Source organism: Sphaerodactylus townsendi, linkage group LG11 (genome assembly GCF_021028975.2).
Source record: "Sphaerodactylus townsendi isolate TG3544 linkage group LG11, MPM_Stown_v2.3, whole genome shotgun sequence".
NCBI classification, from domain to species: domain Eukaryota; kingdom Metazoa; phylum Chordata; class Lepidosauria; order Squamata; family Sphaerodactylidae; genus Sphaerodactylus; species Sphaerodactylus townsendi.
In genome coordinates this window covers 40,481,464-40,504,196 of record NC_059435.1, presented here as the reverse complement: position 1 = coordinate 40,504,196, position 22,733 = coordinate 40,481,464, and the positions used below count along the sequence as shown (strand labels likewise).

Genomic DNA, 22,733 nt, shown 5'->3' with positions numbered 1-22,733 from the left:
AAGTGGGTTTTGGGTTGGGAACTCGGTCTCGAAAAGGTTCGCCATCACGGTGCTAGGAAGATAGGAGACAGGGGTAAGGCCATGAAGACAAAATGAAAGGCAAAGAATGCCAAATACCTGGAACACTAGCCACGTTCTCCTGGCTCAGTTTCCTTCGTTCTTCACCCTTTGCTGGCACTTTGGCTTCTTCTTCTTCTGCAAATACAAACAGTACATTGAGGAAAGCATGTCAGTCACCAAGACTTACAACACAGAACACTTTAGAAAATAGAGGGGGAAATTTACAGCACAGATTGTGTTTGTCAGAGATATCCAGTATTTCACGCTCACATGGCCATAGAGAGGGTTGACAATGACCTGTAAAAAACTTCCTCGGTTTTGATCTGCTAACGAGCCCACGTTAGTTCTTCAAAGGGTCTGTTGGGTCATTATGATGCCTTCCAATTGAAAGCATTCATTCTCACGTTAGTTTCTTAATAAGATCATCACAACATTAATTTTCTGCAGTGTTTTCACATGTTTATTTTTTTAATGCATATGCTGCTCCCTCAACCAGAAACCGATTCTCAAGGTAGTTAGGAAAGCATTTAAAGGCCCCAGTTATTACAACAGCCACGCTTAAATTCTCACTCCCCATCTACAAAACAAATAGAATCAACAATACGCAACAAAAAATTGAAATAGATGTATTCATTAAAATAAGAAATCAGAAGAGCTAAAAAAATTCAACAGAGAGCAGATAAACAAAAAAGCTTCAAAAGTGTGGGGGGGCAGAGGTGTAGCTTCAAGGGGACAGGGGGCAAGACACACCCTGTGGGGTGTGGTGAGGGCGTTCTGGGGGTGTGGCGGGGCGTTCTGAGCGGGGCGGGGTGTTCCAGGGGCAGAGGACCCACCAGTGCACCAGGCGCTTTTCCCCCTTGCTACGCCTCTGGTGGGGGGCATTAGCATTAGCAAAGCAACATAAGAGGCCTGGGAGGATAAGAAAACATTTACTAGATGCTTGAGGGACCACAAATTCAGTGCCATATGCACATGAAGGGGGACAGTGCCCCAGAGTTGGGTTACCATAACTGAAAAGCTCGTATTCCTAGTTAATTCCTCACCTGCCATGAAGCAGGGCAGTAGAGCAGGATCCCACAGAGTAGGTAGAAATATATGGATGCTGAAATATTGGAACCCTTTAATTTAAATTCATCCTTACGTGTTTAGAGTCAACGGCACATTGGAAAACCCACTCATCATTTGCACTGCTCGGCCCAATCCATGAATTATTCAAGCAACTGTGTTACTGTAACTGCACCCCACTCTATTTCAACTGGTGAATTCTCAAGGAAGACCCAGATCCAGTAGGAAACTCCTAGATGAGTGCTGCATCTCCCTGGCATTCACCACTGCTGGTGTAACAACTTCTATTAACTTGCGCCTCCAACCACAACTACTTTTGAAGAGCAGTCTATCTAGAGAGCAAGGTGGCTAAAAATCAATGGTTTTGCTAAAAAAAATTAAAAATCTAATTTTTCAATTTAAATAAAAATTATTATTTTAATAAAAGGCCTTTTGGAAAAAAGTATCTAAAGACAGTTTACATAGTATTCTATTTAAGATACATTTTAGTCCCAAGGTAATTCAGGAAGAAATCTTCATGAAATAAGGATTAATTTTAATTATGTAGCATAAGACTGCATATTCATACAATATTTAAAGTTTTTGGTAAATGAATTCTATTAATTATTCACATGAAATTTTCCCTAAATTTCCCTAAATTCATTCTGTCCCTAAATATATCCCCCAAATCTACTGTTCTCTTCTGCAGCCCTTGTTCAGGTAAAGAAAAGAAAAGGTGTCCCCATTTCTCTCACTTATTGCTGATAGCTGGGGCTCTCCAAGTTTTTCATCCATAGCAGCTTGATCCTTTGCATTTAGTGTCCAGTCATGGGCAAACAAACTGAAGTTCATTTCCTTCTCACAAATCAGGATTCCACACTGCACTGTAATTCCACTGTAATTCCTCCCCATTTTGTGATGCGGAATATAATTTACACAGGGACCGACCACTCAGACAGCACATGGAGATCAACCGAAGGCTTCCCAAAATTGAATGTTTTCACGCACAAATTCATACCAACTAATTCTGACCTTGTGACTTGTCCAAAATCATCCACTGAGCTTCATGGTTGAGTGGGAATTTCAAACCAAGTTTACCACACCTAACTTGCTAACCGTGCACAGTCACCTGAAATTATTGTTCCACTATGATTATTTATTGTAAAAAATATGCTGTTTATTTCTTATTGCTTTGGTTGTCCTGAAGGGATACAGATTAGATTAATATTAAAAAATGTGCAGAAGATATGCTTTCCATAAAATGCTTCTGCCACAAAATGGGTTATCCCAAAGATAACATATGTAAAGCCAGCAATTCCACCCCACCTTGCCTTCCATTCATCACTAAGATGTCTCCATTAGCCCTTATTAATAGCACAGTTAGTATCTAGCACTCCATTGTTCTGGATTAGTTAAGAGACACAATGTCATTGTACAATATTAATTAATATCTCAGATAACAACAGTTTGTGGGTTAATATATTCTACTCAATACTTTAATAACAGTAAATAAAAACAGCTGAGCTATGCAATAAAATCCATCAAACCACACAGATGGTTATAAGGTTTTCATTATGTGGTTTCCATAGCAATCATACTGCAAATCTGGAAGCTGCTTGCAAATAAGCAGCTTGTATTTACATGCCTTTCATGCTGCACCATGGAACTCTTCGACAAGTGACGTTATTATTCCAACCACATATTGTTCAAAGAAGCCACTGGGATATGTTTTGATCAGTCAAGATTACTAGGGTTTTTTTAAAATGGTGTTTGTCAAAAATGCCTGTTTGCCAAGGGTTTCATGCTTGCGGAAGGCTAAAATGTCTGTTTGTGAAAGTTCAGTTTGTGATATGAAAACATTCCAAGTAAGTCATTACTGTTTTAAAACTAACCACAGTTTAGAATGTGGGGAAACTTTTGAAGGTACTCATTGCTGTATCTGGTAGGACAAAAAAAAAAACCAAGAAGAATTGCTACCACAGCCTTTAAGAGAAATGCGAAACCAGGAAAGATTTTCTTCTGCAAAAGGATGTAATAATGAATGTCTTATGGGACTGGGAAGGGTGATCTCTTAGGTCTGTTTTCAATCTATACCCTTTGAACAACAGCTTAAACACATCCTCCTTATCAAGTCCCCATTCCGCTTTCAATACTGATGAGCAAGTGTACACATAGGGCTTCCCAAACTTTGGAAGGATCTAAGAGTTCCGCTTTGGTTGTCTTAGCAGCCTAATTGGAGAATGAAGCATCTGTCTCATATTTTGCTGTGTCATCTTGGCAAAGGCAAGCTTTCTGCCCTTAGCACTGTGAGTCATCTGATATCTGAAGGGATGGAGCTGTCTATCAGTGCCCAGCAGCAACAAGGCAAAGAAAGAAGTAGATGCCTCACCAACTGATGAGGCTGTTAAGGCAACCAAAGAGCACTGGAAGTGGTACCGAATGAAGGACATTCAAGCAAGTTTAAGGGCTCCTACCGGTTGGACATGGCTTGTTACCCATTACTAAAAGGAAACAGATAAGCAGAATGGTTCTCCAAAGGGTGAGGCATGAAAGCGGAGAGGAGGTGTGTTTAATCACTTGGCTGGATCTAATGATGATCTGGCCTGCCATGCAAAACGGTTGCTGAATCCATGGTCTTAATTCTGTACCACCTTGCCCCTCTTTTTATGCCACCCTTGGTGGGAGAAATGGCCCTTGCTCCCAAGCTGAGCAATGAATGAAAATGCTTTTCTAAGTTGCTCTTGTAACATTTCCAACAACCTCTCATTGGGTAATGCAGACACACACTGGCCAGAGATTAAGGGACGAGAGACAATACAGGTTACAGCTTTTCCCAACTGGCCTAAAGAAGACAAAAATGGGCATGGATAAAACTTATTAAGTGTTGAGGTTTTCAAGAAACATGCGGAGCATGAGAAAAAATAACTTTGTTTTCAGAATTTTGTACTGCTTTTCTAGGACAACAGCTGGTTTTTTTAATTATTATCTTGGCTAATTCTTAAATAACCATTCTCTGAAACCAGAAAGCCACAGACTTTCTTCTTAATTTCAAAAGACAAACATTCATCCTACCCAGCAATGCATCAGAAATCCATGCAATATCCTCTGTAACCATGTTAATGAACTCCAAATATTTATTTATTTACAAAGGGTACACCTTGCCTTTCTGCCCTCATCCAGGACACCAAGGTATCTAATATATTAAAAATACACATAAAGAAAAACAAGTCTTAAAAACGATTAAAACCAAACAAAAACAATCATTAAAACAATTAAAAACCAGGCTACATGAACATACATAGAAACAACAACTGAAAATATGGCAGGAAGGAGGGATCAGTGAGAGAATACGAGAAGAAACCAAAAAAGAGTTCACCTGCTGACAGACGATAAAAGAGAAGGGTTGGATGAGTCTCTGTGGGCAGAATTCCAGAATGTTGGTGCCATAACCAAGAAAGTCCACTCCCAGGCTGCCAACTACCTAATCTCAAAAGACAAGGGCACTCAAAGCAGAGTCTCAAAAGCTGACTGTAGAGGTCAGGTAGCAGTCTAAAGAACTACCATGATTTCATTTCATTGCTCTTCGTGCTTTGGAGAGGAACAGACCTGAGTATAACAATAAACAAAACAAATGCATGGCCCTCCCTTGCTCACCTCCACCTTTCTTCTGTCCTCCGTGAAATTTTAAAACGTATGCGCCTCAGGGCAGGTTCTTGTCTTCTGGTACTCAGCCAAGCACTATGTGCAGGGCCAAGTAAGTTAAAAGCACTTAAACTTTCATTTAATTATGGAGTTCCTTCTAGGTTTTCACACATTAATCAGTCAGAAGTGAGGCATCCAGGCTACAAAGTGTCTTTAAAAATGGTGACAGAACTTCAAAGAACTAAGTCAGCCTAAAATGGCCTTACCACAGTTTCTTCTGGAGCAAGTTTTTATAATGGGTCAAAGAGAAACTAAGATTGCCGTCGGTAGGCTAATAAGCTTTAGCAACAAGCTACAGGCTGCTAGACCTTCCCGTCACACAATTCCTAACATTTCTGTTTTATACTGTTTTTCTCCCAATGAAGGCAAAGCAATTTATAAAATACAAAAATACACTTTAAGTAAGCAAACAGAATAAATAGTTCAAATTGCCATGTCCTGGGCTTGACTCACTTCAGGTCCCAAGGTGGAAGCCCTGGGCTAAGAGCCCTAACTTTGGCATCTTTTCATGTGCTTACAACATTTTCTAACCCCAGAGGAGCTCCAAGTGAACTGATCCAGACTGCATGTGGAAAGGGAACACTTTTTACCACTTTCCAGTTGCATATTGTCTGGACAGTGATGTCTCCACATACCGCAATATGCACTTCTCATTTAAACTGACATATCTCTCAACATCAAGTAAGACATCTTAATTACTGTTTCTATTGCCTGTGTTTTTGCCAGGTAATCCTGTAGGTTTACCTCTAAACTTTCCTCCTTTCGAAGCTTCAGCAGTGCTTGGTGATAACCAGTGGTTGGATTTCAAGTACAAATATAACAGGAACATTAAAAGTTACCATCTTGTATTACCTGCCTTGAACTACATATACATTTGTATACTTATGGTCCTTTCTCTAACTTCTGAAGACTTCTGAAGAAGTGACAGCAGAAACGCACAGAATAAAAGTGACTCAGGAAATACAAAACTTCAGACTGAATGCCACTGTTCTCTGTGGGTGATCAAAGATCTGCAAAGTTTCTGGGGATGTCTTAGGTCATCCGCAGGCATGGTTAATCTCAACTCTTGCTGGCTCTGCAGGGTAGCAAGTGTCTTGAAAGAGCAAACACCAGGCCTTAGAATAAAACATTTCCTGACTTTTCTTAAGGAATTTCTCCAGGTATCCTAAAGACAATAATTTGGTCCAGCAGGCAAAGCTAATTGAATAAAGCCAAGAATAAGGTGACTGCTGAGATAGGTCAGATGAGGTGGAAATAATTATTTTTTTAAAGAAGGCGAAACACACCATGTATTAATCATTTACCCATAAAACAACTTTACATGATGCCTTTGTTCAATTCTGCTGCTGTGCATGTTTGAGGCAAGCCCTATAAAAATAAGAGGACATAATCTGTTCCTTAAAACTGCAGAACACTTGTTTGTAAAGATTAAAGCACAGAATTCCACAGAACTGCAGCTGTTCTGGATGGATCTTTTCATTTTTGAAACATTCTTAACATTTTGGCTGATTCCACATAGGCCAAAAACAGCAGAGTGAAAACGGTGTAAACCCTTTTACACCGTTTAAAACCCTTTTACACCGTTTTCACACCACTGTTTTTGGCCCATGCAAAATCCAGCTTTGTTTAAAAGATTCATTTTGAAATTTGTGCCACAGAAGATATTTAAACTTTCCTCTAGTTGCCACCTTGGCTGCCCCTTTATAGAGAGCACAATTACACCCAGAACACACATATTCTGTAATCCAAGGGATTCCAACATGGCATCTGTGGGTTCCATCATGGATGCTGAAACCTTTCTTGAAGTTCATCAAGTGTTTTTAGAAAGTCAGTGGGGCCAGGTGAGACTCTTGCACAGCAGGGTTTCTGACTGGCTCCTAAAGATCTGATTGGCTATGTAGATTAAGGTGACAGTGGTTGACCAGCAGCTGCCACTGGAGTTTATGTTTTATTCTCTCTTACCCTTTTTTCCTAGGGTTTTTATCCATCTTCTCCCCTGCACTTGGGCTTCTTCTATGATTGTTGTTCAGTTTCCTGTGACAGCCATTTTGAGGTTAGCATCCATCATTTGTGGCAGTCGTGGTTGTGCCTGCCACTTGGTGTCAGAATTCCAAAGAAAAAGAGTTTGGATTTATACCTCCCTTTCTCTCCTGTAAGGAGACTCAAAAGGGGTTTACAAACTCCTTTCCCTTCCTCTCTCCACAACAGACACCTTGTGAGGTAGGTGGGGCTGAGAGAGTTCCGAAGAACTGTGACTAGTCCCAGGTTGCCCAGCAGAAAAGTAGGAGTGGGGAAACAAATCTGGTTCACCAGATAAGACTCTGCGGCAGATTCCACATGGGCCCAAAATAGTGGTGTGAAAACAGCATTTTACAGCGTTTTAAACATTTTACACCATTTTCACACCGCTGTTTTTGGCCCATGTGGAATCCACCAGCCATTCATGTGGAGGAGTGCAAAGTCAAACCCTGTTCTCCAGATTAGAGGCCACCTGCTCTTACCACTGCACCACTCTGGCTCAAAAAAAGTTGTGGATCCCAGCCATTATCACTGGCTGGCTGTTCTGGACTATTATAAAGGTTCCCCTTAGTTCAACATGCTATTCTCCATAACAGTCTATCATATGCCCTAGGAAAACTAGCAACAGTTTTCATCTGTTGTTTCTTCTCTCATTTCCAATTGATATTTAGCAGCACACTAGCTGCGAACATAGAAATTTCCTTTCACTACCTGTCTAATAGCCACTACCAGGCCTTGTCCTTTAGGGATTTATGTAAGCCCTTTTTAAAGTCGTCTAACCTAGTGGCCATTATCACATATTCTGGCAGCAAAATCCATAATTTTACTGTGTGAAACAGTACTTCCTTTTCTGTGTTCTGAATCTACAGCTAATCAATTTCCTTGGATGACCCTGAGCTCTTGTATTATGAGAGAGGAAGAAAAAGTTTTCTGTTGCGCTTGCTACACGTTGTGTATAAATCTCTACCATGTTCTCCTTTAGCCATCTTACAGTCTAATCTTTCAAGCTTAAATGGTTTTTAGCCTTCCTCAGAGGGAAGGTGTTCCAACCCTTTCATCATTTTGATTGCCCTTTTCTGTACTTTTTCCAGCTTTGCAGTATATTTTATCAGCAGAGGTATACAAACATATTGACAACTGGGAAGACTTTGGTCAACTATCTTGTCCATCCAATACATTTTATCCCTATCACTGTTTGTGTTGGAGACAGATGATCAGAACCCCAAAGAATTGCTCTAGTCTGAACTCTACAAACAGATGACACCACCACCACAACAAAAAAGATCTGAGGAATCACCAGATGATTGTAATTAGCCTGAAAATTAATTTTCATCAAATGAAGCGATCAGTAAGAGTCATACTGAGTATTTCCATGGACTTTTAATTTTCCTGTCCTTTCAGGCATTCAACAATAAACTGAACTGTTCTTCTATGGAAAGCTTTCATTTGCTTGAAATTGGGATAGTTCTTTCCTTTCCATAGCAACTCTGATCAATAGATCTTGAGCAATGATCAGAAGAGCACTAAATTAGTTTCTAAGTGAAAATATGATGGACAGAAATTTAGCAAATGATAAGGTTATACTGGATTCCACTATCCAGCTCAGTGTTTCCCAACCTTTTCGACATCATGGTACCCTTGACCTCACTCTTCATATCTCACGGTGGCCCTGCCACCCGCCTCCTTCCACTCCCAGTGCTCCTGCTTGCCACCCCCCAGAGGCATATCTAGGGAAAATGGACCCTGGGGCAAAATCTGAGTTTTCTGCCCCTCGTGATGGTGGTGCTGTAGCGGATCCTACACCACTTTCTCGCGGCACGACACTTACCTGGTTCTAAGTCTGTGGCTTAGGGGTTGGAGAGGTGTGGTTTGGGGTAAGTTTTTGTTACTCTTTTACATCTGGGACCCTCCTGTTTTAATGGGACTCGCTGCCCCTCCCTCCTGGGGAGGATTTTAAAAATGGGTTTTATAGGGTGCCTTTTATTGTTTTTATTCCTGTTTAAAAGGTTTTTAGAAACTGTATTTAAAGTTGATTGAGCCAGTGCAATTTGTAATTTATTTATATGTAGTAAATCTGTGCTCCTTGTTGATTGTATCGGGATTCTAAGTCATACACTGCCCAGAGCCCCTTGGGAATGGGGCGGTATAGAAATCCAAATAATAAATAAATAAATAAATAAATAAATAAATAAATAAATAAATAAATAAATAAATAAATAAATAAAGTTGGAAGGTGAGGCTAGGGGGAGAATGGGGAGGAATGACTGGGGATGGCAGGAGGGTTGAAAGGGAAGGCTTGAGGCAACAGATTGGGAGTGGGTGGAACAGAGAGGCTTGAGGTGGGGGAGGATGGAAAGGTGAGGGCTCTGGTGGGGCAGGGTGGCAAGGTGAGGGTTGGGGAGGAAAGAAAGGTAAGGGTTGGGTGGTGTGAGTAGGAGTGGGGAAGGGGTTGAAGGTGACTACTGAGGTAGGGAAGGGTTGAAAGGTGTGGGTGTGTGGAATTTAGATGACTGGGCTGGGAGGGGAAGGCAGGGAGGCTTCGCTGGGCCTGTGGATGGCCTGGCTGGAGTTTTGGGGGTGGGGGAAGGAGCTTGCCGGGTTTCCAGGGGCGGAGGTCAGTCCGCATCTGGACTCTAGCCCCAAACCCTCACCGCCGCTGGGGAGGGGTGCCAGCAGAATGCGTGGGGGTGGGCAGAAAGCACACTCCTGGTGGCACAGGGGGCCAAGGAACTGTTGCCATTGGCCTCCAAGCACTCTCAGGGCCATGGCTGGCTGGGCCATTGGGGCCGCAGTCACTGCAGAGAGGTGGGGGGTGGGGGAAAGGGAGGTAGCATTCCCGCGGTACCTCTGGGACGTGCTCACAGCACCCCCGGGTACCACAGAATCCTAGATGGGAATCACTGATCTAGTGTCAAAAAGAGAGTAACATCCCTTTGAAAATTATCAAATAGGTAAAAATCTAAACATTTGTAAAAACAGAAAAAAAAATCCATAATGTTATGAAATAAAGTAACAATTTTACCCTGGGCACAAGGGCAAAGATAATCTGAATATTAAGCAAACAGTGCTCATTAAAATGTTTATTCACTGGCGTTTTGTAGATGGATTCCATGAATTTTATACTGATTTTACAATGAAATTGTTCAACTTGTTGAAAACTGTCTGAGATCTTTAGGTGGAAAGAAATATACTAATAAATAAACCCTTGACAATTTAAATTAATAATGTTGTATTATAGTACTAAAGATCCTTTCTAAAATAAAAAAAGGTAAACTATCAGATGAAGTATTGGTTGGATTTTGTCTTGACCTTTTTAATGCTCTATTTAGACGGGTCCCCTAACAGTTTTCTGAGTGAAGCTAAAGGTCACAAACATGGACATGGACATAGGCACTTAATTATACTGTGAAACTTCGGGCATACAATTATAATGTGGAATGTCATATAACATCTTGTAAAAACATTTTATAAGAAAGGTTTCGTTCCTCATATCACATTACAAAGATATATAAACATAGCAACTGGATTTTCATCAATGTATATATTTTAACAACAACCTTTTTGTGATCTTGAGGAGATTGTTAGATCCCTATCCAAATACAGAAGTAAGCTGTGCTCATTCTCCTTGCTGCCATAGCTAGAATGTAAGTAGAGTATATCCCATGCCATATCCCCTGTGTTGATGAGTGGCATGCATTTCAGTATCACCCAAACCATAATCATGACACTGGCTTTAAAAAGAATCATGGAGAGCATGGAGCAGAAAAGCCCAGGCGTTTGGCAGGATTAGTGATAGTGAACCTGTTTATCTGTTTATCTCTTATATAAGCAGGTAGTGTGTGTGTGTGTTTATATATTAAAAATCTCCTACGTTGATTTAAATACAAATAGTGTATACTCTGGTTTCTCTTCAGATTGTATAAATCTTTCGCCTTTTACTAAAATACAATTGGTACTGATTTGTGTACTCTGCAATGCATGCTCTAACATTCTATTGGAGCTTCTGCATATATAGAGCTTCTCCATGCACTTCACTACAGAAAAGCTTTCCATTCGTAGAGATGGGGGCAGAAACCATGAGGAAACAATGAAGAAAATGGACTTCATTAATTTAACCGTTCTTCTCAAAAACAGCTAATCATTAGGATTTATGATGAACATTTGTCACACCTTGGGTATCAAGTGGTCAAGCCTACTTTGTTTTGAAAGAATTTTAAAAGAATCTGAGGCACTTTTATCTTAGACAAGATGCAGTTTTAGCCTGAACCCAAACACAAAATTGAGAATGGAATTCAACATGTTTTAATCAAAATGCAGTTTGCAGGGTAAAATGCAATACTATTTTCCACAAACTCAAATGGCTCTGGAAAAATGCCTAAATGTGGTTTAGATCTATATTTGGGGGGGTTAACAAATCAGGGGTCTGCAAGCAATTACACCTATGCCGAGGGGGAATATAAACAATTAGGAAGTCCAAAGATGCTATGGGAGCTTAAGCAGGCTAATTTTCCCACTTCTTTGACTCCTCTTGTAGCTACTCTCAACATAAAAGCAGAATGAATGCACTCCATCTGATATAGCTTCTAACTTTTTAGCAGACTCACATGCCTGCTCTTTCTGAGAAGGCTGAGACAGTCCGTCAATCAAAGCAGATGACTCAGATATACTTTTTCTGAGTGGTGTAACCGAACTTCAAAGGGATTTCATTGGTAGATTGAAGATTACATTTTGTATTTGATGATATTGGTGATTTCTCTCCATATAAGGAGCAGCATAGATGGTGTTAGTCAGAGAGCTCCTAGGTACAGAGTGAGAGGGTTAGGAGCTCCAAGAGACAGGCACAGAGAGAAAGGGAAACAAAGCTAGAAATCAGGGACAGAGAGATACATTCTTGCTGAAACTTTTGCCACTCTGAATAAATCTTTGAGTAAAACTCACAACTGGAGTCTGAACTTAGAATTATTTGAAGCTTCGGAGTCAACTGATGCAACGTCTGCTCCACACTTGGCAGCAAACAGGAGCTACAGAAGCAGAAGAAACTTTTTCCAGTTTGCAAGCAAGTCAAAGGAGCATCATGTGCATGGCTGCCTCTGGCCAAGATAATACAGACATCCCTGGATGAGGCTACACCAGGGGTAGGGAACCTGCGGCTCTCCAGATGTTCAGGAACTACAATTCCCATCAGCCTCTGTCAGCATGGCCAATTGGCCGTGCTGGTAGGGGCTGATGGGAATTGTAGTTCCTGAACATCTGGAGAGCCACAGGTTCCCTCACTGGCGTTCCTGCCTAGGGACATGGGGTACCCCTTGTCCCCGGGCGCATCGATTGAGGTCACGTGGGGGGCGCCAAAACATCCTCCTACACAGGGAGGGATTGAGCAAGCCCTAGCAAGCAGGCACTGAAGCAGCCGACTGCTCCCAGTGCCTGTCGTAGCCCCGCCCACTCTGTACGGTGGCCTGGAGTGTCCAGGGGGCGGGGGCAGAGTCCCACTGGGCTCCCAGGAGAGGCAGGGACTGGGGAGCTCCGCCTCCCCTCCCTCTAACCCAGCATGCCTTATTCGCCTTAAATGAAGTGTGGCATGACTCAGAAGCCTTCTCCCCGGCAGCCAGGCGCCAGCAGGCACAGGAAAAGGCAAGAGAGAGCCATGCCTGTTTTGCTGGGGGTAGGAGGTGATTTGTGAGAGATGATGCTGACGTTTGCTTGGTAAACCTTCAGATGGAGGGTGACTTGTGAGAGATAAACATGCTTAAAAGTTAATTCCCCTTGCACTGGCTTGGAGCTGTTTCTCAGGCTAGCAGCCTACCTCACAGGGTTGGTGTGAGGACACAATTGGGAAAGAGAGTTGGTGCGGAGAAAGCCATGTATGTTTTGCTGGTGGTGGGAGGTGTTTTTGTGAGCTGGTGCAAAAAAATCATTGTTTGGTCGTTGTGGGGGAGGATGGTCGTCCATACCTGGGGTGGGGGGGCACCAAACTCAGATTTTGTCCCCGGGCTCCAGTTTGCCTAGATTCGCCCCTGGGTTCCCTACCCCTGGGCTACACAAAGCTCTTGAGCCAGCCCACTGCAGCTTTCTGAGAATAAGGCAAGAAGTTCTTACCAGCCTATTCTTACCATTTCCCAAAAAAGCTGCAATGCCACAGCCATGGCTGATTCCGAACCAGTCCTAGAAAGGAGTAGGGTGCAAACCAAGCAGGGCCTTAGATGAATATAAAATCAGAAAAGGGCACAGTCAGGGCAGACTCTCCTTTATCATCTATCAGAATTCTTCAATTTGAATTGTATCAGTTGTATTTGAAACTGACCTAGCTATGCAAGGAAGTGTGCCTGTATGTGAGTATAAGAGGAACATGATGAGGCACAGGTGGATACTGGGCATAGAGAAATGCATCTCTATGTTAACAATTTCTTTCCATTTTTCCTCTCTAATTCTGCAGGATAAGTGATTAGAAATTCTCTGTGTGAGGTAAGCTTTCTACGTTGTAAGAGGTCTGTTTTATGGACTGTGTTCAACAGCAGCATGCCTTATTCCGCTATTTCATTCAATGTTCTATGCAGAATCTTGATATATTCATGGAGAAGCTGTGTTGGGTTTCAAAATTAAACTGTCAGTTTTATCCTGGGCTAATAATAACAAAATTCCCAGTTTCAAAATTGCCCAGATGGGGTGAGTGCCATGGATAAGGGTGCTCAGGAGAGCCGCAAGTAGTTCGCTAGCCACTGAGTGTGTTAGAAGGGAAAAACTGGTGGCTTATGTGGAATCACTGGTGGTAGGGAACAAACTATTCAGAAAATAATCTATAAGCTTTTAGGAGCATGACCAGGCTAATTTCTTCGTCTCTCTTCACTCCCCTATTTTAACTGACTCCCAGCTGCTTTCAACATCTCATGCTCCTGCAGCATATTTAATCCTCATCATGCCATTGTGGGGGAAAGGCAACTCCCTACCTTTCGGATAGCTCTGTTTTTCTGCATACCTGAATATGCAGAGACCTCTGCATTGCCTCTGGGTAGCTTTTTTTTGTTTTTAAATTTTGACGACTTGTATGAGGGGGGTAGGTACCCTCCTTACTATTAATGAAGATCGCTTGAACCCTGCTTTCCCATCTCCACCTACACATTTGAAAAGGAATATTCTCCATTGTTTAACTCTTCTTTCCACATTAGAATCTACAGATCTATGGGGATTTAGTCAGATAGTTAAAATTTCCACTATATTCTGTAAATCTTATGTTAAACAGTGTATTATAATGAATGGCAGCCTAAACAGTTTTTCTTATATAAATGCTCTAACTCATACAGGCATAATTAAAAATGACAATAAAAGTTACCCTACCTTTGGATCCATTTGTCAAATGCAATATAACATGACTTAATAATATGAAGCAGAAAAATCTTCACACATCATGTGATATTCCCCATGCATATTTATCAGCCGAAGGGAAAAAGTTGATTTAAAAGCAATTCCTTTAAACTAAATATCTCTAATTGTGACAAATGTGACTCTGCATAATGTTTACAGAGACAGTACCATAATGAAAACAACGGATTTGAGCTTCTGGATTGTCTACACTGTCATTAATTCATGGGCTTGGAAAATACATATTTGTTTCCTCTCTTTGTCTGAGTCGATGCTTGTCTGAATTCGGGGTGTGGGGGAGGGTAAGTTGTTTCAGCATCATTCACTACAGCAAAAGGAAACAGAATGCCGCTTTTGGCACGCTTCCACAGGAAAGGTCTGGTTCCCAGATGCTTCGCTTAGTTGCTTTAAATATTTTCAGCAACTGATGTTTCTGCATCTTTGTACTGACAACCCAGTGGCTAGAGATTCAGCCAGAGAGACGATTTGCCATATTTTCATTCAGTGTCAATATAATTAGGCACTGCTGCTTGAAGTGTGGCTGTCTGAAGCTGGCATTATGTTGCCCTACAAATCTGTCTGTATTCAGTTCTCTATAGATGAAAATAATCTAATGTCTGGTTAATTGAACTACCCAAAACATTAAGCAAATTGAAGAGAGCATCAGAGAACCAAAATGTAGCACAGTATTGCATTCTTTTCCTGTTCAACTCCAATGTCCCAAAAACACGCTGCTGTCTGCTCTCATGCCATCTGAAGTTGCGCAAGGAACATACAGCCACAGAAAATCTGCTGCATCTCTCAGTTTGACAGGATTACTCCCTTGTTCAGCTAGCAAAGACTGGATTTGAGCCAGTGGCATAGCGCCCATGGGGCAGGGGGGGCACAATGCCCCGAGCAGAGAAGTGACAGAGGCGTGACCGGGCAATGGAGGGGGCGTTCCAGGGCGGGCGCCGCTGTGGCAGGGGTGCAGGGTGTACGTGCGCATCGGGCGGTTTCCCCTTACTTCGCCTCTGATTTGACCTCATGAACAAACTCTGACAACTATGAAGATGGTAGCCACTGCCACCTAACACACACACACAGAGCTTTCCAGTGGGAAAAAAACTACATTGTAGTGTTCCTATATAGCAGCTAAGCCTTTTGTGTTGTTTTCAGCACTTGAAAAACCAATAGCTTAATCTAACTTTTTTCCCCATTTGTTTACCAGGTTACTTTATTCCAAGTGAAACCTTTATGGGATATTCAAGATGGCAAAACACTTGTGTGAAAAAGCCTTGTAAATTATTGTTCGGACATCAGTCGTTTTCTTTTGTTCTTATACAACCCTAGCGAAGTTCAAAGCACAGTAAGCAGCAACAAAAACTCAGACATTATGAACTCATTTTGGAAGAGGTTGACCTGGCTTGCTTGACCAAACCCTGGCTGGAGGAATGTGATGTATTTTCTGCCCTAATTTACTTAAATCAATATGGAGTATGGGATAATGACTGACCCTGAAATTCTTCCTCTGTGATAGATACATGGGGTACCCCAGGATTCTGTCTGTCCTTTCCTATGTTTCCTCACAGCTCAAGGTGGTTGTTTGCTTTTGTCATTCTGGCTGTTTCCACACAGCCAAGGGAGAGAGCCTGCATCAGCATTAATCATACTGATGCAGGCTCTGGGCTGTTCGCAAACGGCCCCATGGGCTGCGCAGCTGTTGGAGCAGACTCCGCACAGCCGCGCAGCCCCCTTGCCTCCTGCTGGAAGCTATCGCTCTGAGGAGGCCAGGGGATAAGCCGCCATGGCCAGAGCGACGGCTGCAGCTACGGAGGCCGGGGGGCATGTCCCCAGGGCTCTTCAGAACGACGACAGCCAGCAGGAGGTAAGGAGGCGTTTGGGGCTGGAAAGGGGAACACGCTGGCTTCCACCTGCTGCCATTCGCATGGAAATGGATGGAAGTTGGCGTTTGCGGAAAAACTTGCTCACCGAGCGAGTTTTGAAAACACCGTTTGGGCGGGAACAGAGCGCTGCTGCATCATTTTGGCAGCGGAGCCTGTACGAAGGGTCCCCTCCAAAACGGTGTTGTTTTACCCGGGCTGAAGAAGCGTTCCCCCTTTTCTGCCCGTCGCGAGAAAGAGGCCTCTGTTGGGGAGGGACAGTAAAGGCTTCATTATTTAAAAGAGTCTTTGGAACTGAGCTGCTGTTGTGCTGATTGAATTTACCATTGTAAACTTAAATTTCATAGCATTATCTGTATATCTAGTAAGCTTTTAGTGCATGACAGAAAACTGATGTATAAGCATCTTAAATAAATAATGCTGAGGGAGATAACAAATGATGACTATACAGACCAGTCTGACTGAATGGGTTGGGGGATTTACACTGCCAACTGAGGTGGTTTAGTGGATGCCTGATCAGACTTGAGCACCTAGCAACAATATCCTTTGGTGGTTTAAGCAACAGTAAACAAAACAGGAATGTTTTCTCAGTTACCATATTAGTAGTAAGGAGAAGAGTAGTGATGTGATTGACACAGAAATCTGAGAATGGGAGCAACAGCACCTCAAAATATGGTCCATTCTTACATGTTATCTGCACATTATGAATATTCACTTGCAATGGGGCTCAGCACTTTTAACACAAAGAAAAAATGGTGGGTTGGATAGTTATAGAAGCTTTGGAGGACATTATTATCCACCATTTATCTACTCATCATCTCCTACACACATGAATCCTGCTCATATGAGATTCAAAATCAACCTTTACTTACCTTAAATGAAACAGGACTCTGTTTAAGTATCTAGATTTGCTATTTTTCAAGATACCAAACGCTGTCTCATACTGTTCCACAATCCTTGTTTGATCTTTTAATGTTTCTTAGTGACATTAATATATGGGCTGGATCCTATGACTATCTTTTACCTAGTGTTCCTCCACTGGAGGGAGACACAACGGAAGAATATAGTTGGATCCAGCTTTGAGAAGAGTAGCTTAATATTATAAAAACCTTTACTGAATTTGCAGAACAGAGCAATGTTTGTGCTTTGGATTAGATGTATAATTTTTAAAAAATCAATACTCCCTCACTTGATGTATTAAGTAAATAAATTTGCTCAGTGTTCATGATTAATAAAATATCTTGTATTCTTGAACATTATCATTTAATGCTCCATTTAAGAACGTTACAGTATGCTGCATTTCCAACACAGAGCATGGTGCTATGGAGGAACATAACTTTGCTTCCATATGGAGAACCGTTCTATTTGGGATGTATAATGCACTGAAAATATTCATGAAGTGTTAATGCATAACATGAAGGCAGCTGTCAGAAATGCAGTCAATAGTAAAGGGGTGGAGGGACACACTCATACAACCAAAATGACTTTTATCTCTCTAGAATGACAAGCTTCTCCAATGTGGGATTCTGTCTCATAAACACCACCAACTTCTGTCACATTGTGTTTGCATCATATTGGTTTAACAAATCAATATTGTCAAAAATGCTTCTGTGTTGGTCTACTGAATGGCGCACAAGGAATGATTGATCAGTACCAGTTATTAAGATATCTTATTTTAACACAAGGCAAATTTGTGGAAGCCTGGATCATCTCTTAACAGTAGATCATTCCTTAACAGTAGAACTGCATGATCTGAAGGATTCGTGTTTTTCTATGCAAGGATCGGTTGCAAATGTTACATGAAAAGCCTGCAAAAGCTCTTAACATTTTAAAGTGTTAAGTTGGGTTTCTTAAAGATTGCAGGACTGCTTAAAGTAGCTGCTGTTAGCAACCCGTTTTCACAGTGCCAGCCTTGTGTTCTTCTTTTACTACATCATGGAAACTGCTCTGATTCAGAGTCTGGACCATGTGTGAGGAGCTTCAACTGTAGTTCCCCCTCAAGAGCAAGCATGGTATATTGGTTAAGAATTACGGACTCTGATCTGAAGAGTGGGGTTTGATTCCCCACTCCTCCACATGAGTGTCGGACACTTATCTGGTGAACTGGATTTGTTTCCCCACTCCTACACATGAAGCCTGCTGGGTGACCTTGACCTAGTCACAGTTCTTTGGAACTCTTTCAGCCCCACCTGCCTCACAAGGTGCTAGTTGCAGGGAGAGGAAGGGAGTCTCCTTACAGGACAGAAAGGGGGGATATATATCCAAACCCATCTTCTTCTACTACTTAATGACTGAGTTTCCAGGAGGACGAATACTAGCATGAAAGGAACTATATTGTGGGCTCCTCCTAAGTGGACCAGAGTTTTGCACCTAAGGCAAACAACATGGAAAGAGGCTGCAGGTGTTCCCAGGCTTCATGAACAAAAAAGGGGGGCCAAATTGCTGGAGATGCTTGAGAATTTCCAATCTTGATCCTTACTTTCCTCTGTATGGCCAATCCTATAAGCACTAACCATTACACCATGCTGCTAAAGTGCATAATCTAGAGACTTAAATTAGCAAATGTTATGTTAACTCTGACTGAGTGTAATACTTTCCTTTTTAAACACCACTGAAAATTATATTTGCATTGTTCATCAAAATAAAATATAAAAAAATAAAATAAAACAACCTGGCACAAATAGTTACTTCCAAGGCTCAGAACGTTCTCTGCATTCCTACTCTCACTCTGCAGCTCCAGACACAGTTCAAAAAATTGCTGTATGTACTCAGCGAGAAAGCTTTGAAGAGCATAACAAAAATTTAACCGAACTTGCATTGTTTTGTAACAATATAATCAAGTCCTTTTGAAGACTTAACAGAAGCAAGCCAGATTTAAGGAGAAAAATTATACTTCATATTAAGATGCAGTCGAAAAGGGGCTAAAAAGATAAATTATAACCACAACAGTGTATCAAAGTACCCACATTCAACTTTCAAAAGGGCAAAATATGTGCTATCTACGATGTTTTCAGAGATCAGCAATAGGAAATTATTATGTCCCTTGCTCTGGAGGTCACTGAAAAAGTTCAAGCCCAAAAACTGCTATGGATATCATAAAAAACACCAAAAACATGCTTGTTTCCCTTACCCTGGGTAAAACTTGTTATTCTCTGGGATGAGGATGCCATTGCTCTGTTGGTACTCAGATGCTTTGGAGCCAAACAGGTTCACAGACTGAAGCTGCAAATGTCACAGGCTTTAATATGTTTGTGACTGATACCAAAGTCCAATTATTGCTGACATTTGGGGTTTGGGGCTGAAATCTTGCAAAGGTCAGTATGAACAGTGAAGTAATACTCCCTGGGAACGTTTCTTAAAAGGAAAACTGAAAGGGGACTCCTCCAGGCATACAGCAGACAATGGTGGCTGAGCTGTTGTTACTTTGTGCAAACCAAGGTAAAAATGATCTGGTACAATCAGTGACAAATGGTGTGATTATTGTATTATTTCAACAAGTGATGTAAGGGACACATGTTGGGAAAACTGGCCCTTGGAAAGGAGCAACATGAGGTGTGAAACTACCTTTTGTGATGTGATGTATTTCACAATTGATTTTAATGCTTCTAAACAGTTATATTACAGAATGTTAAAATAGGACCCATTAAAAGCACGAGCTCTGTGGAATCCTCACCCCTGGAAAGACAGATGTCCCCACACATGCCTTCTCAATAGAATTTTTTTGAGAATTTGGCAATTAGAGCAAAGGGATGTTCAAAGAGGGAAAGGTCCACTGGTTATGCCCAAAGCTTTTTAGAGGACATGAAGTTATCAAAAAAAGTCCCAGTGCTTTTCAGAATAGCACAACAATATGACAATGCTGAGCAAGTCAACATTTTGAAATCTTTTACAGACTGCATCTATTCTGCATTACTTATTACTGTTAATAAGCATTACTGCATTACCTATTACTGTTAATAAGTCTCACCAACAGACTTTTAAATAACAAATTCCAATTGAAGCTAAATCTTCAACAAGTTAACAAATCAATACGACTGATCAGTCTGAAACTATTGAGAAAAGGACATTTCTACCTTCTGCTGTTATAAGAAAGAAAGGTGACACAAAATGGGGTACCACTCTGGGCTAATTCCTATCACAGTTTTTCCTATTATCCAGCAAAGTTATATATTGGCTCCACTTTTATTCAATTTTTATATTAATGATATGGGTGGTAAGCCATCTTTATAACATGAGCTTTCACCCCCACCAAACTTTGCTGGAAGACTTCAGTCCTGCTCTACACAGAAGGTACAGTAATCCTCTCAAAAACACCATTGGCCTTAAAAGAGCACTGAAAGCACCGCCGTTGTGCTGTAAGGAGGATAATTTGGAACTTAATTACCATAAAACCAAAATTATAGCATTTGCCAAAAGGCCCAAATATCACTCATGGAGCAGTGATGTCATAAGATTGAGCAGATCCCTTGGTTTAAATATTTGGGGGTTGTTCTTCACTCCTCTGAGAACAAGAAGGCTCATGGGGATTACATTGCTGAGAATGCAGAAAAGAGTCAACTGCCATCCTCAAATTCCTTAAGACAAAAGGTGGCCAGTACGTTCTTACAGCGCTTAAATAGTTTGAAGCCAAGTCAATTGCCTAACTTTTGTACGGTGCTAGGTTTGGCCTCTTTACCAATTTTGCACCACCAGAATTGGTACAATCTAAATTCTTAAGATCAACCCTCCAGGTTCGAAAATGTGTTTCTTATGCTACCTTGTGACTAGAAACAGGCATCATGAGAGTAGAGCTACAGTATGGGTGGCTATACTTAATTATTGGCTTAGGTCACTTTTTCTCCCTCTTGACCTTTGACTATGGATGATGACTTTCAATCTACGTGGAAACAGGCCATGGTAACCAAATTCCTAACTTTGGGTCTTATTCAGAATAGGCTATGAACAGGCCAAGGAAACAGTTAAATAGTATGTGGCAGATATAAAGCACCAGTTGGACTTAGCCAGGTCTCCAACCTAAACTGCCAGCAAATCTAATAGGTATTCTCTCTTTCCGATGGTGTATCTAACTAATCTTGAAGTACCTAAACAGCGGAGAGCTTTTACTCTGGCTCAGTGCCAGGCCCTCCCTTCAGCTGTCTTGGCAGGTCAAAACAGGAAGATTCCTTATCAGAAGAGAAAATGACCCTGTGGATTTGGGCACTTAAAAACAACAGAAAATGTGCTTCTCCACTGTCAGTGTTTCAAAAACATATGTAATTTGATTTCACGTCTGCTATATAAATTCCTGGGCCTCACACTGAGTCATTTTATATTTCCGTGCGGTTCTCAGATACCCATACACAATGTGGCCAAGTTCTGTGTAGCAGCATTTGAAGTACATTGCAGGATGATCTGTGCAATAAAGTAGGTTAAATGATTTGATCTGAAAGCTATAGCCTTCAAACTACCAATTTTGTTGTTTACTATGTCTATCCTCTGTCATAGTTTCAAGGTTTTTATTCTCCTTCAGTATTTATGCTTTCATTCGGTTTCCTTTATATTCCAATTCATTTTGTGCTGCCACCTTCTTTTTACCAGTAAATGTTGCTTTTGTTTCTTTTAGATACATATCTACTATTTTAATATGTTTTACCCTGTGATATGTTTTATTCCTTACTTTATTTACCTCATGCTGGTCTGTGACTGTAACAAAGACTGTCTTGACGCTATCAAGTTCAAAAGTTTCAAAACTGGATTAAAATATTCCTGTATGTTCTTTTTAGGCAGAAAGTGAGCTCTCTGAATGAATTTTCTACCCTGAGTGAAGTTAAAAAGCAAAGAAAATAAGGCAGGCTGTCACTCAGGTTTGATGCAGATACACCTCTGAAATACAATTTAAAGGAGAGAAGGATTCTATTTGCAGAAAACTAGGCTGCTTCATTAAGGGGCCACTACAGTCTTCTCTTCAAAAAATTACTTTTTGTAATAGGTAGGAAAATCTAACATATCTCTACCCGAGACAATTCCAGCATATCTTGGGGGTAGAAAAAGTCCCACAAGTGTTTTTTTCCCTCTGGTGGCACAAATCATTGTGTTTCACACTACTAAAAAACCCCAGAATTTAAAAATATATTGTGACATGAGGCTGAACGCTTCTTTGGCTTAGATTTAGCCCTCCACTTACGCATATTGAATAGCTCATTTTACACCACTATAATTGTTTTTGTAAATATAGAACAATAAAAACTATGACCTGAACCCAAAACTCTAAACACCTTACAAACTTTTACGAATGTTAAGGCAAAATATTTTATTGTATCTAAAATTAATAATTCCTAATATTTTTGATAAATTCAGAGTATTTTTCTACTATATGAATATCTCTCTGTGCTGAAGTAAATATTCTCCTGACTGTCAAGAAGAGCTGTATCTCTCAAGAACACTTAAAATGGGTCCCTGAGCCAGAATTTTCTTAATGTTCTCCTGAGAGGAATTTTGCTCTAATACATTAAATGAGTTTGGAGTAGATAAACTATCATCTTAGCAAAATGCATACATGTCTGGGATTTTTCCCCTCCAGGGTGCTGTTTTGTTTACAGAAAATAGAGTATAAGTGGTAACTGTCTACACTTTGGAAACATGTTTCCTGCTATATATAGCTGGCAGTGTCCTAAGGGGAAAGTTCTACAG

At 41.1% G+C, this 22,733-nt stretch overlaps 1 protein-coding gene across 2 annotated transcripts in view; it reads right to left on the bottom strand.

The window, feature by feature from the left end:
* The window catches only part of SKAP2 (src kinase associated phosphoprotein 2), a 140,741-nt gene that overhangs the window by 46,304 nt on the left and 71,704 nt on the right, over window positions 1-22,733 (bottom strand). For both annotated transcript variants that reach the window (XM_048510891.1, XM_048510890.1), the window contains exon 10: window positions 118-195. In XM_048510891.1, the coding sequence (XP_048366848.1) occupies window positions 118-195 (78 nt within the window). The remainder of the gene's footprint in view (window positions 1-117; window positions 196-22,733) is intronic.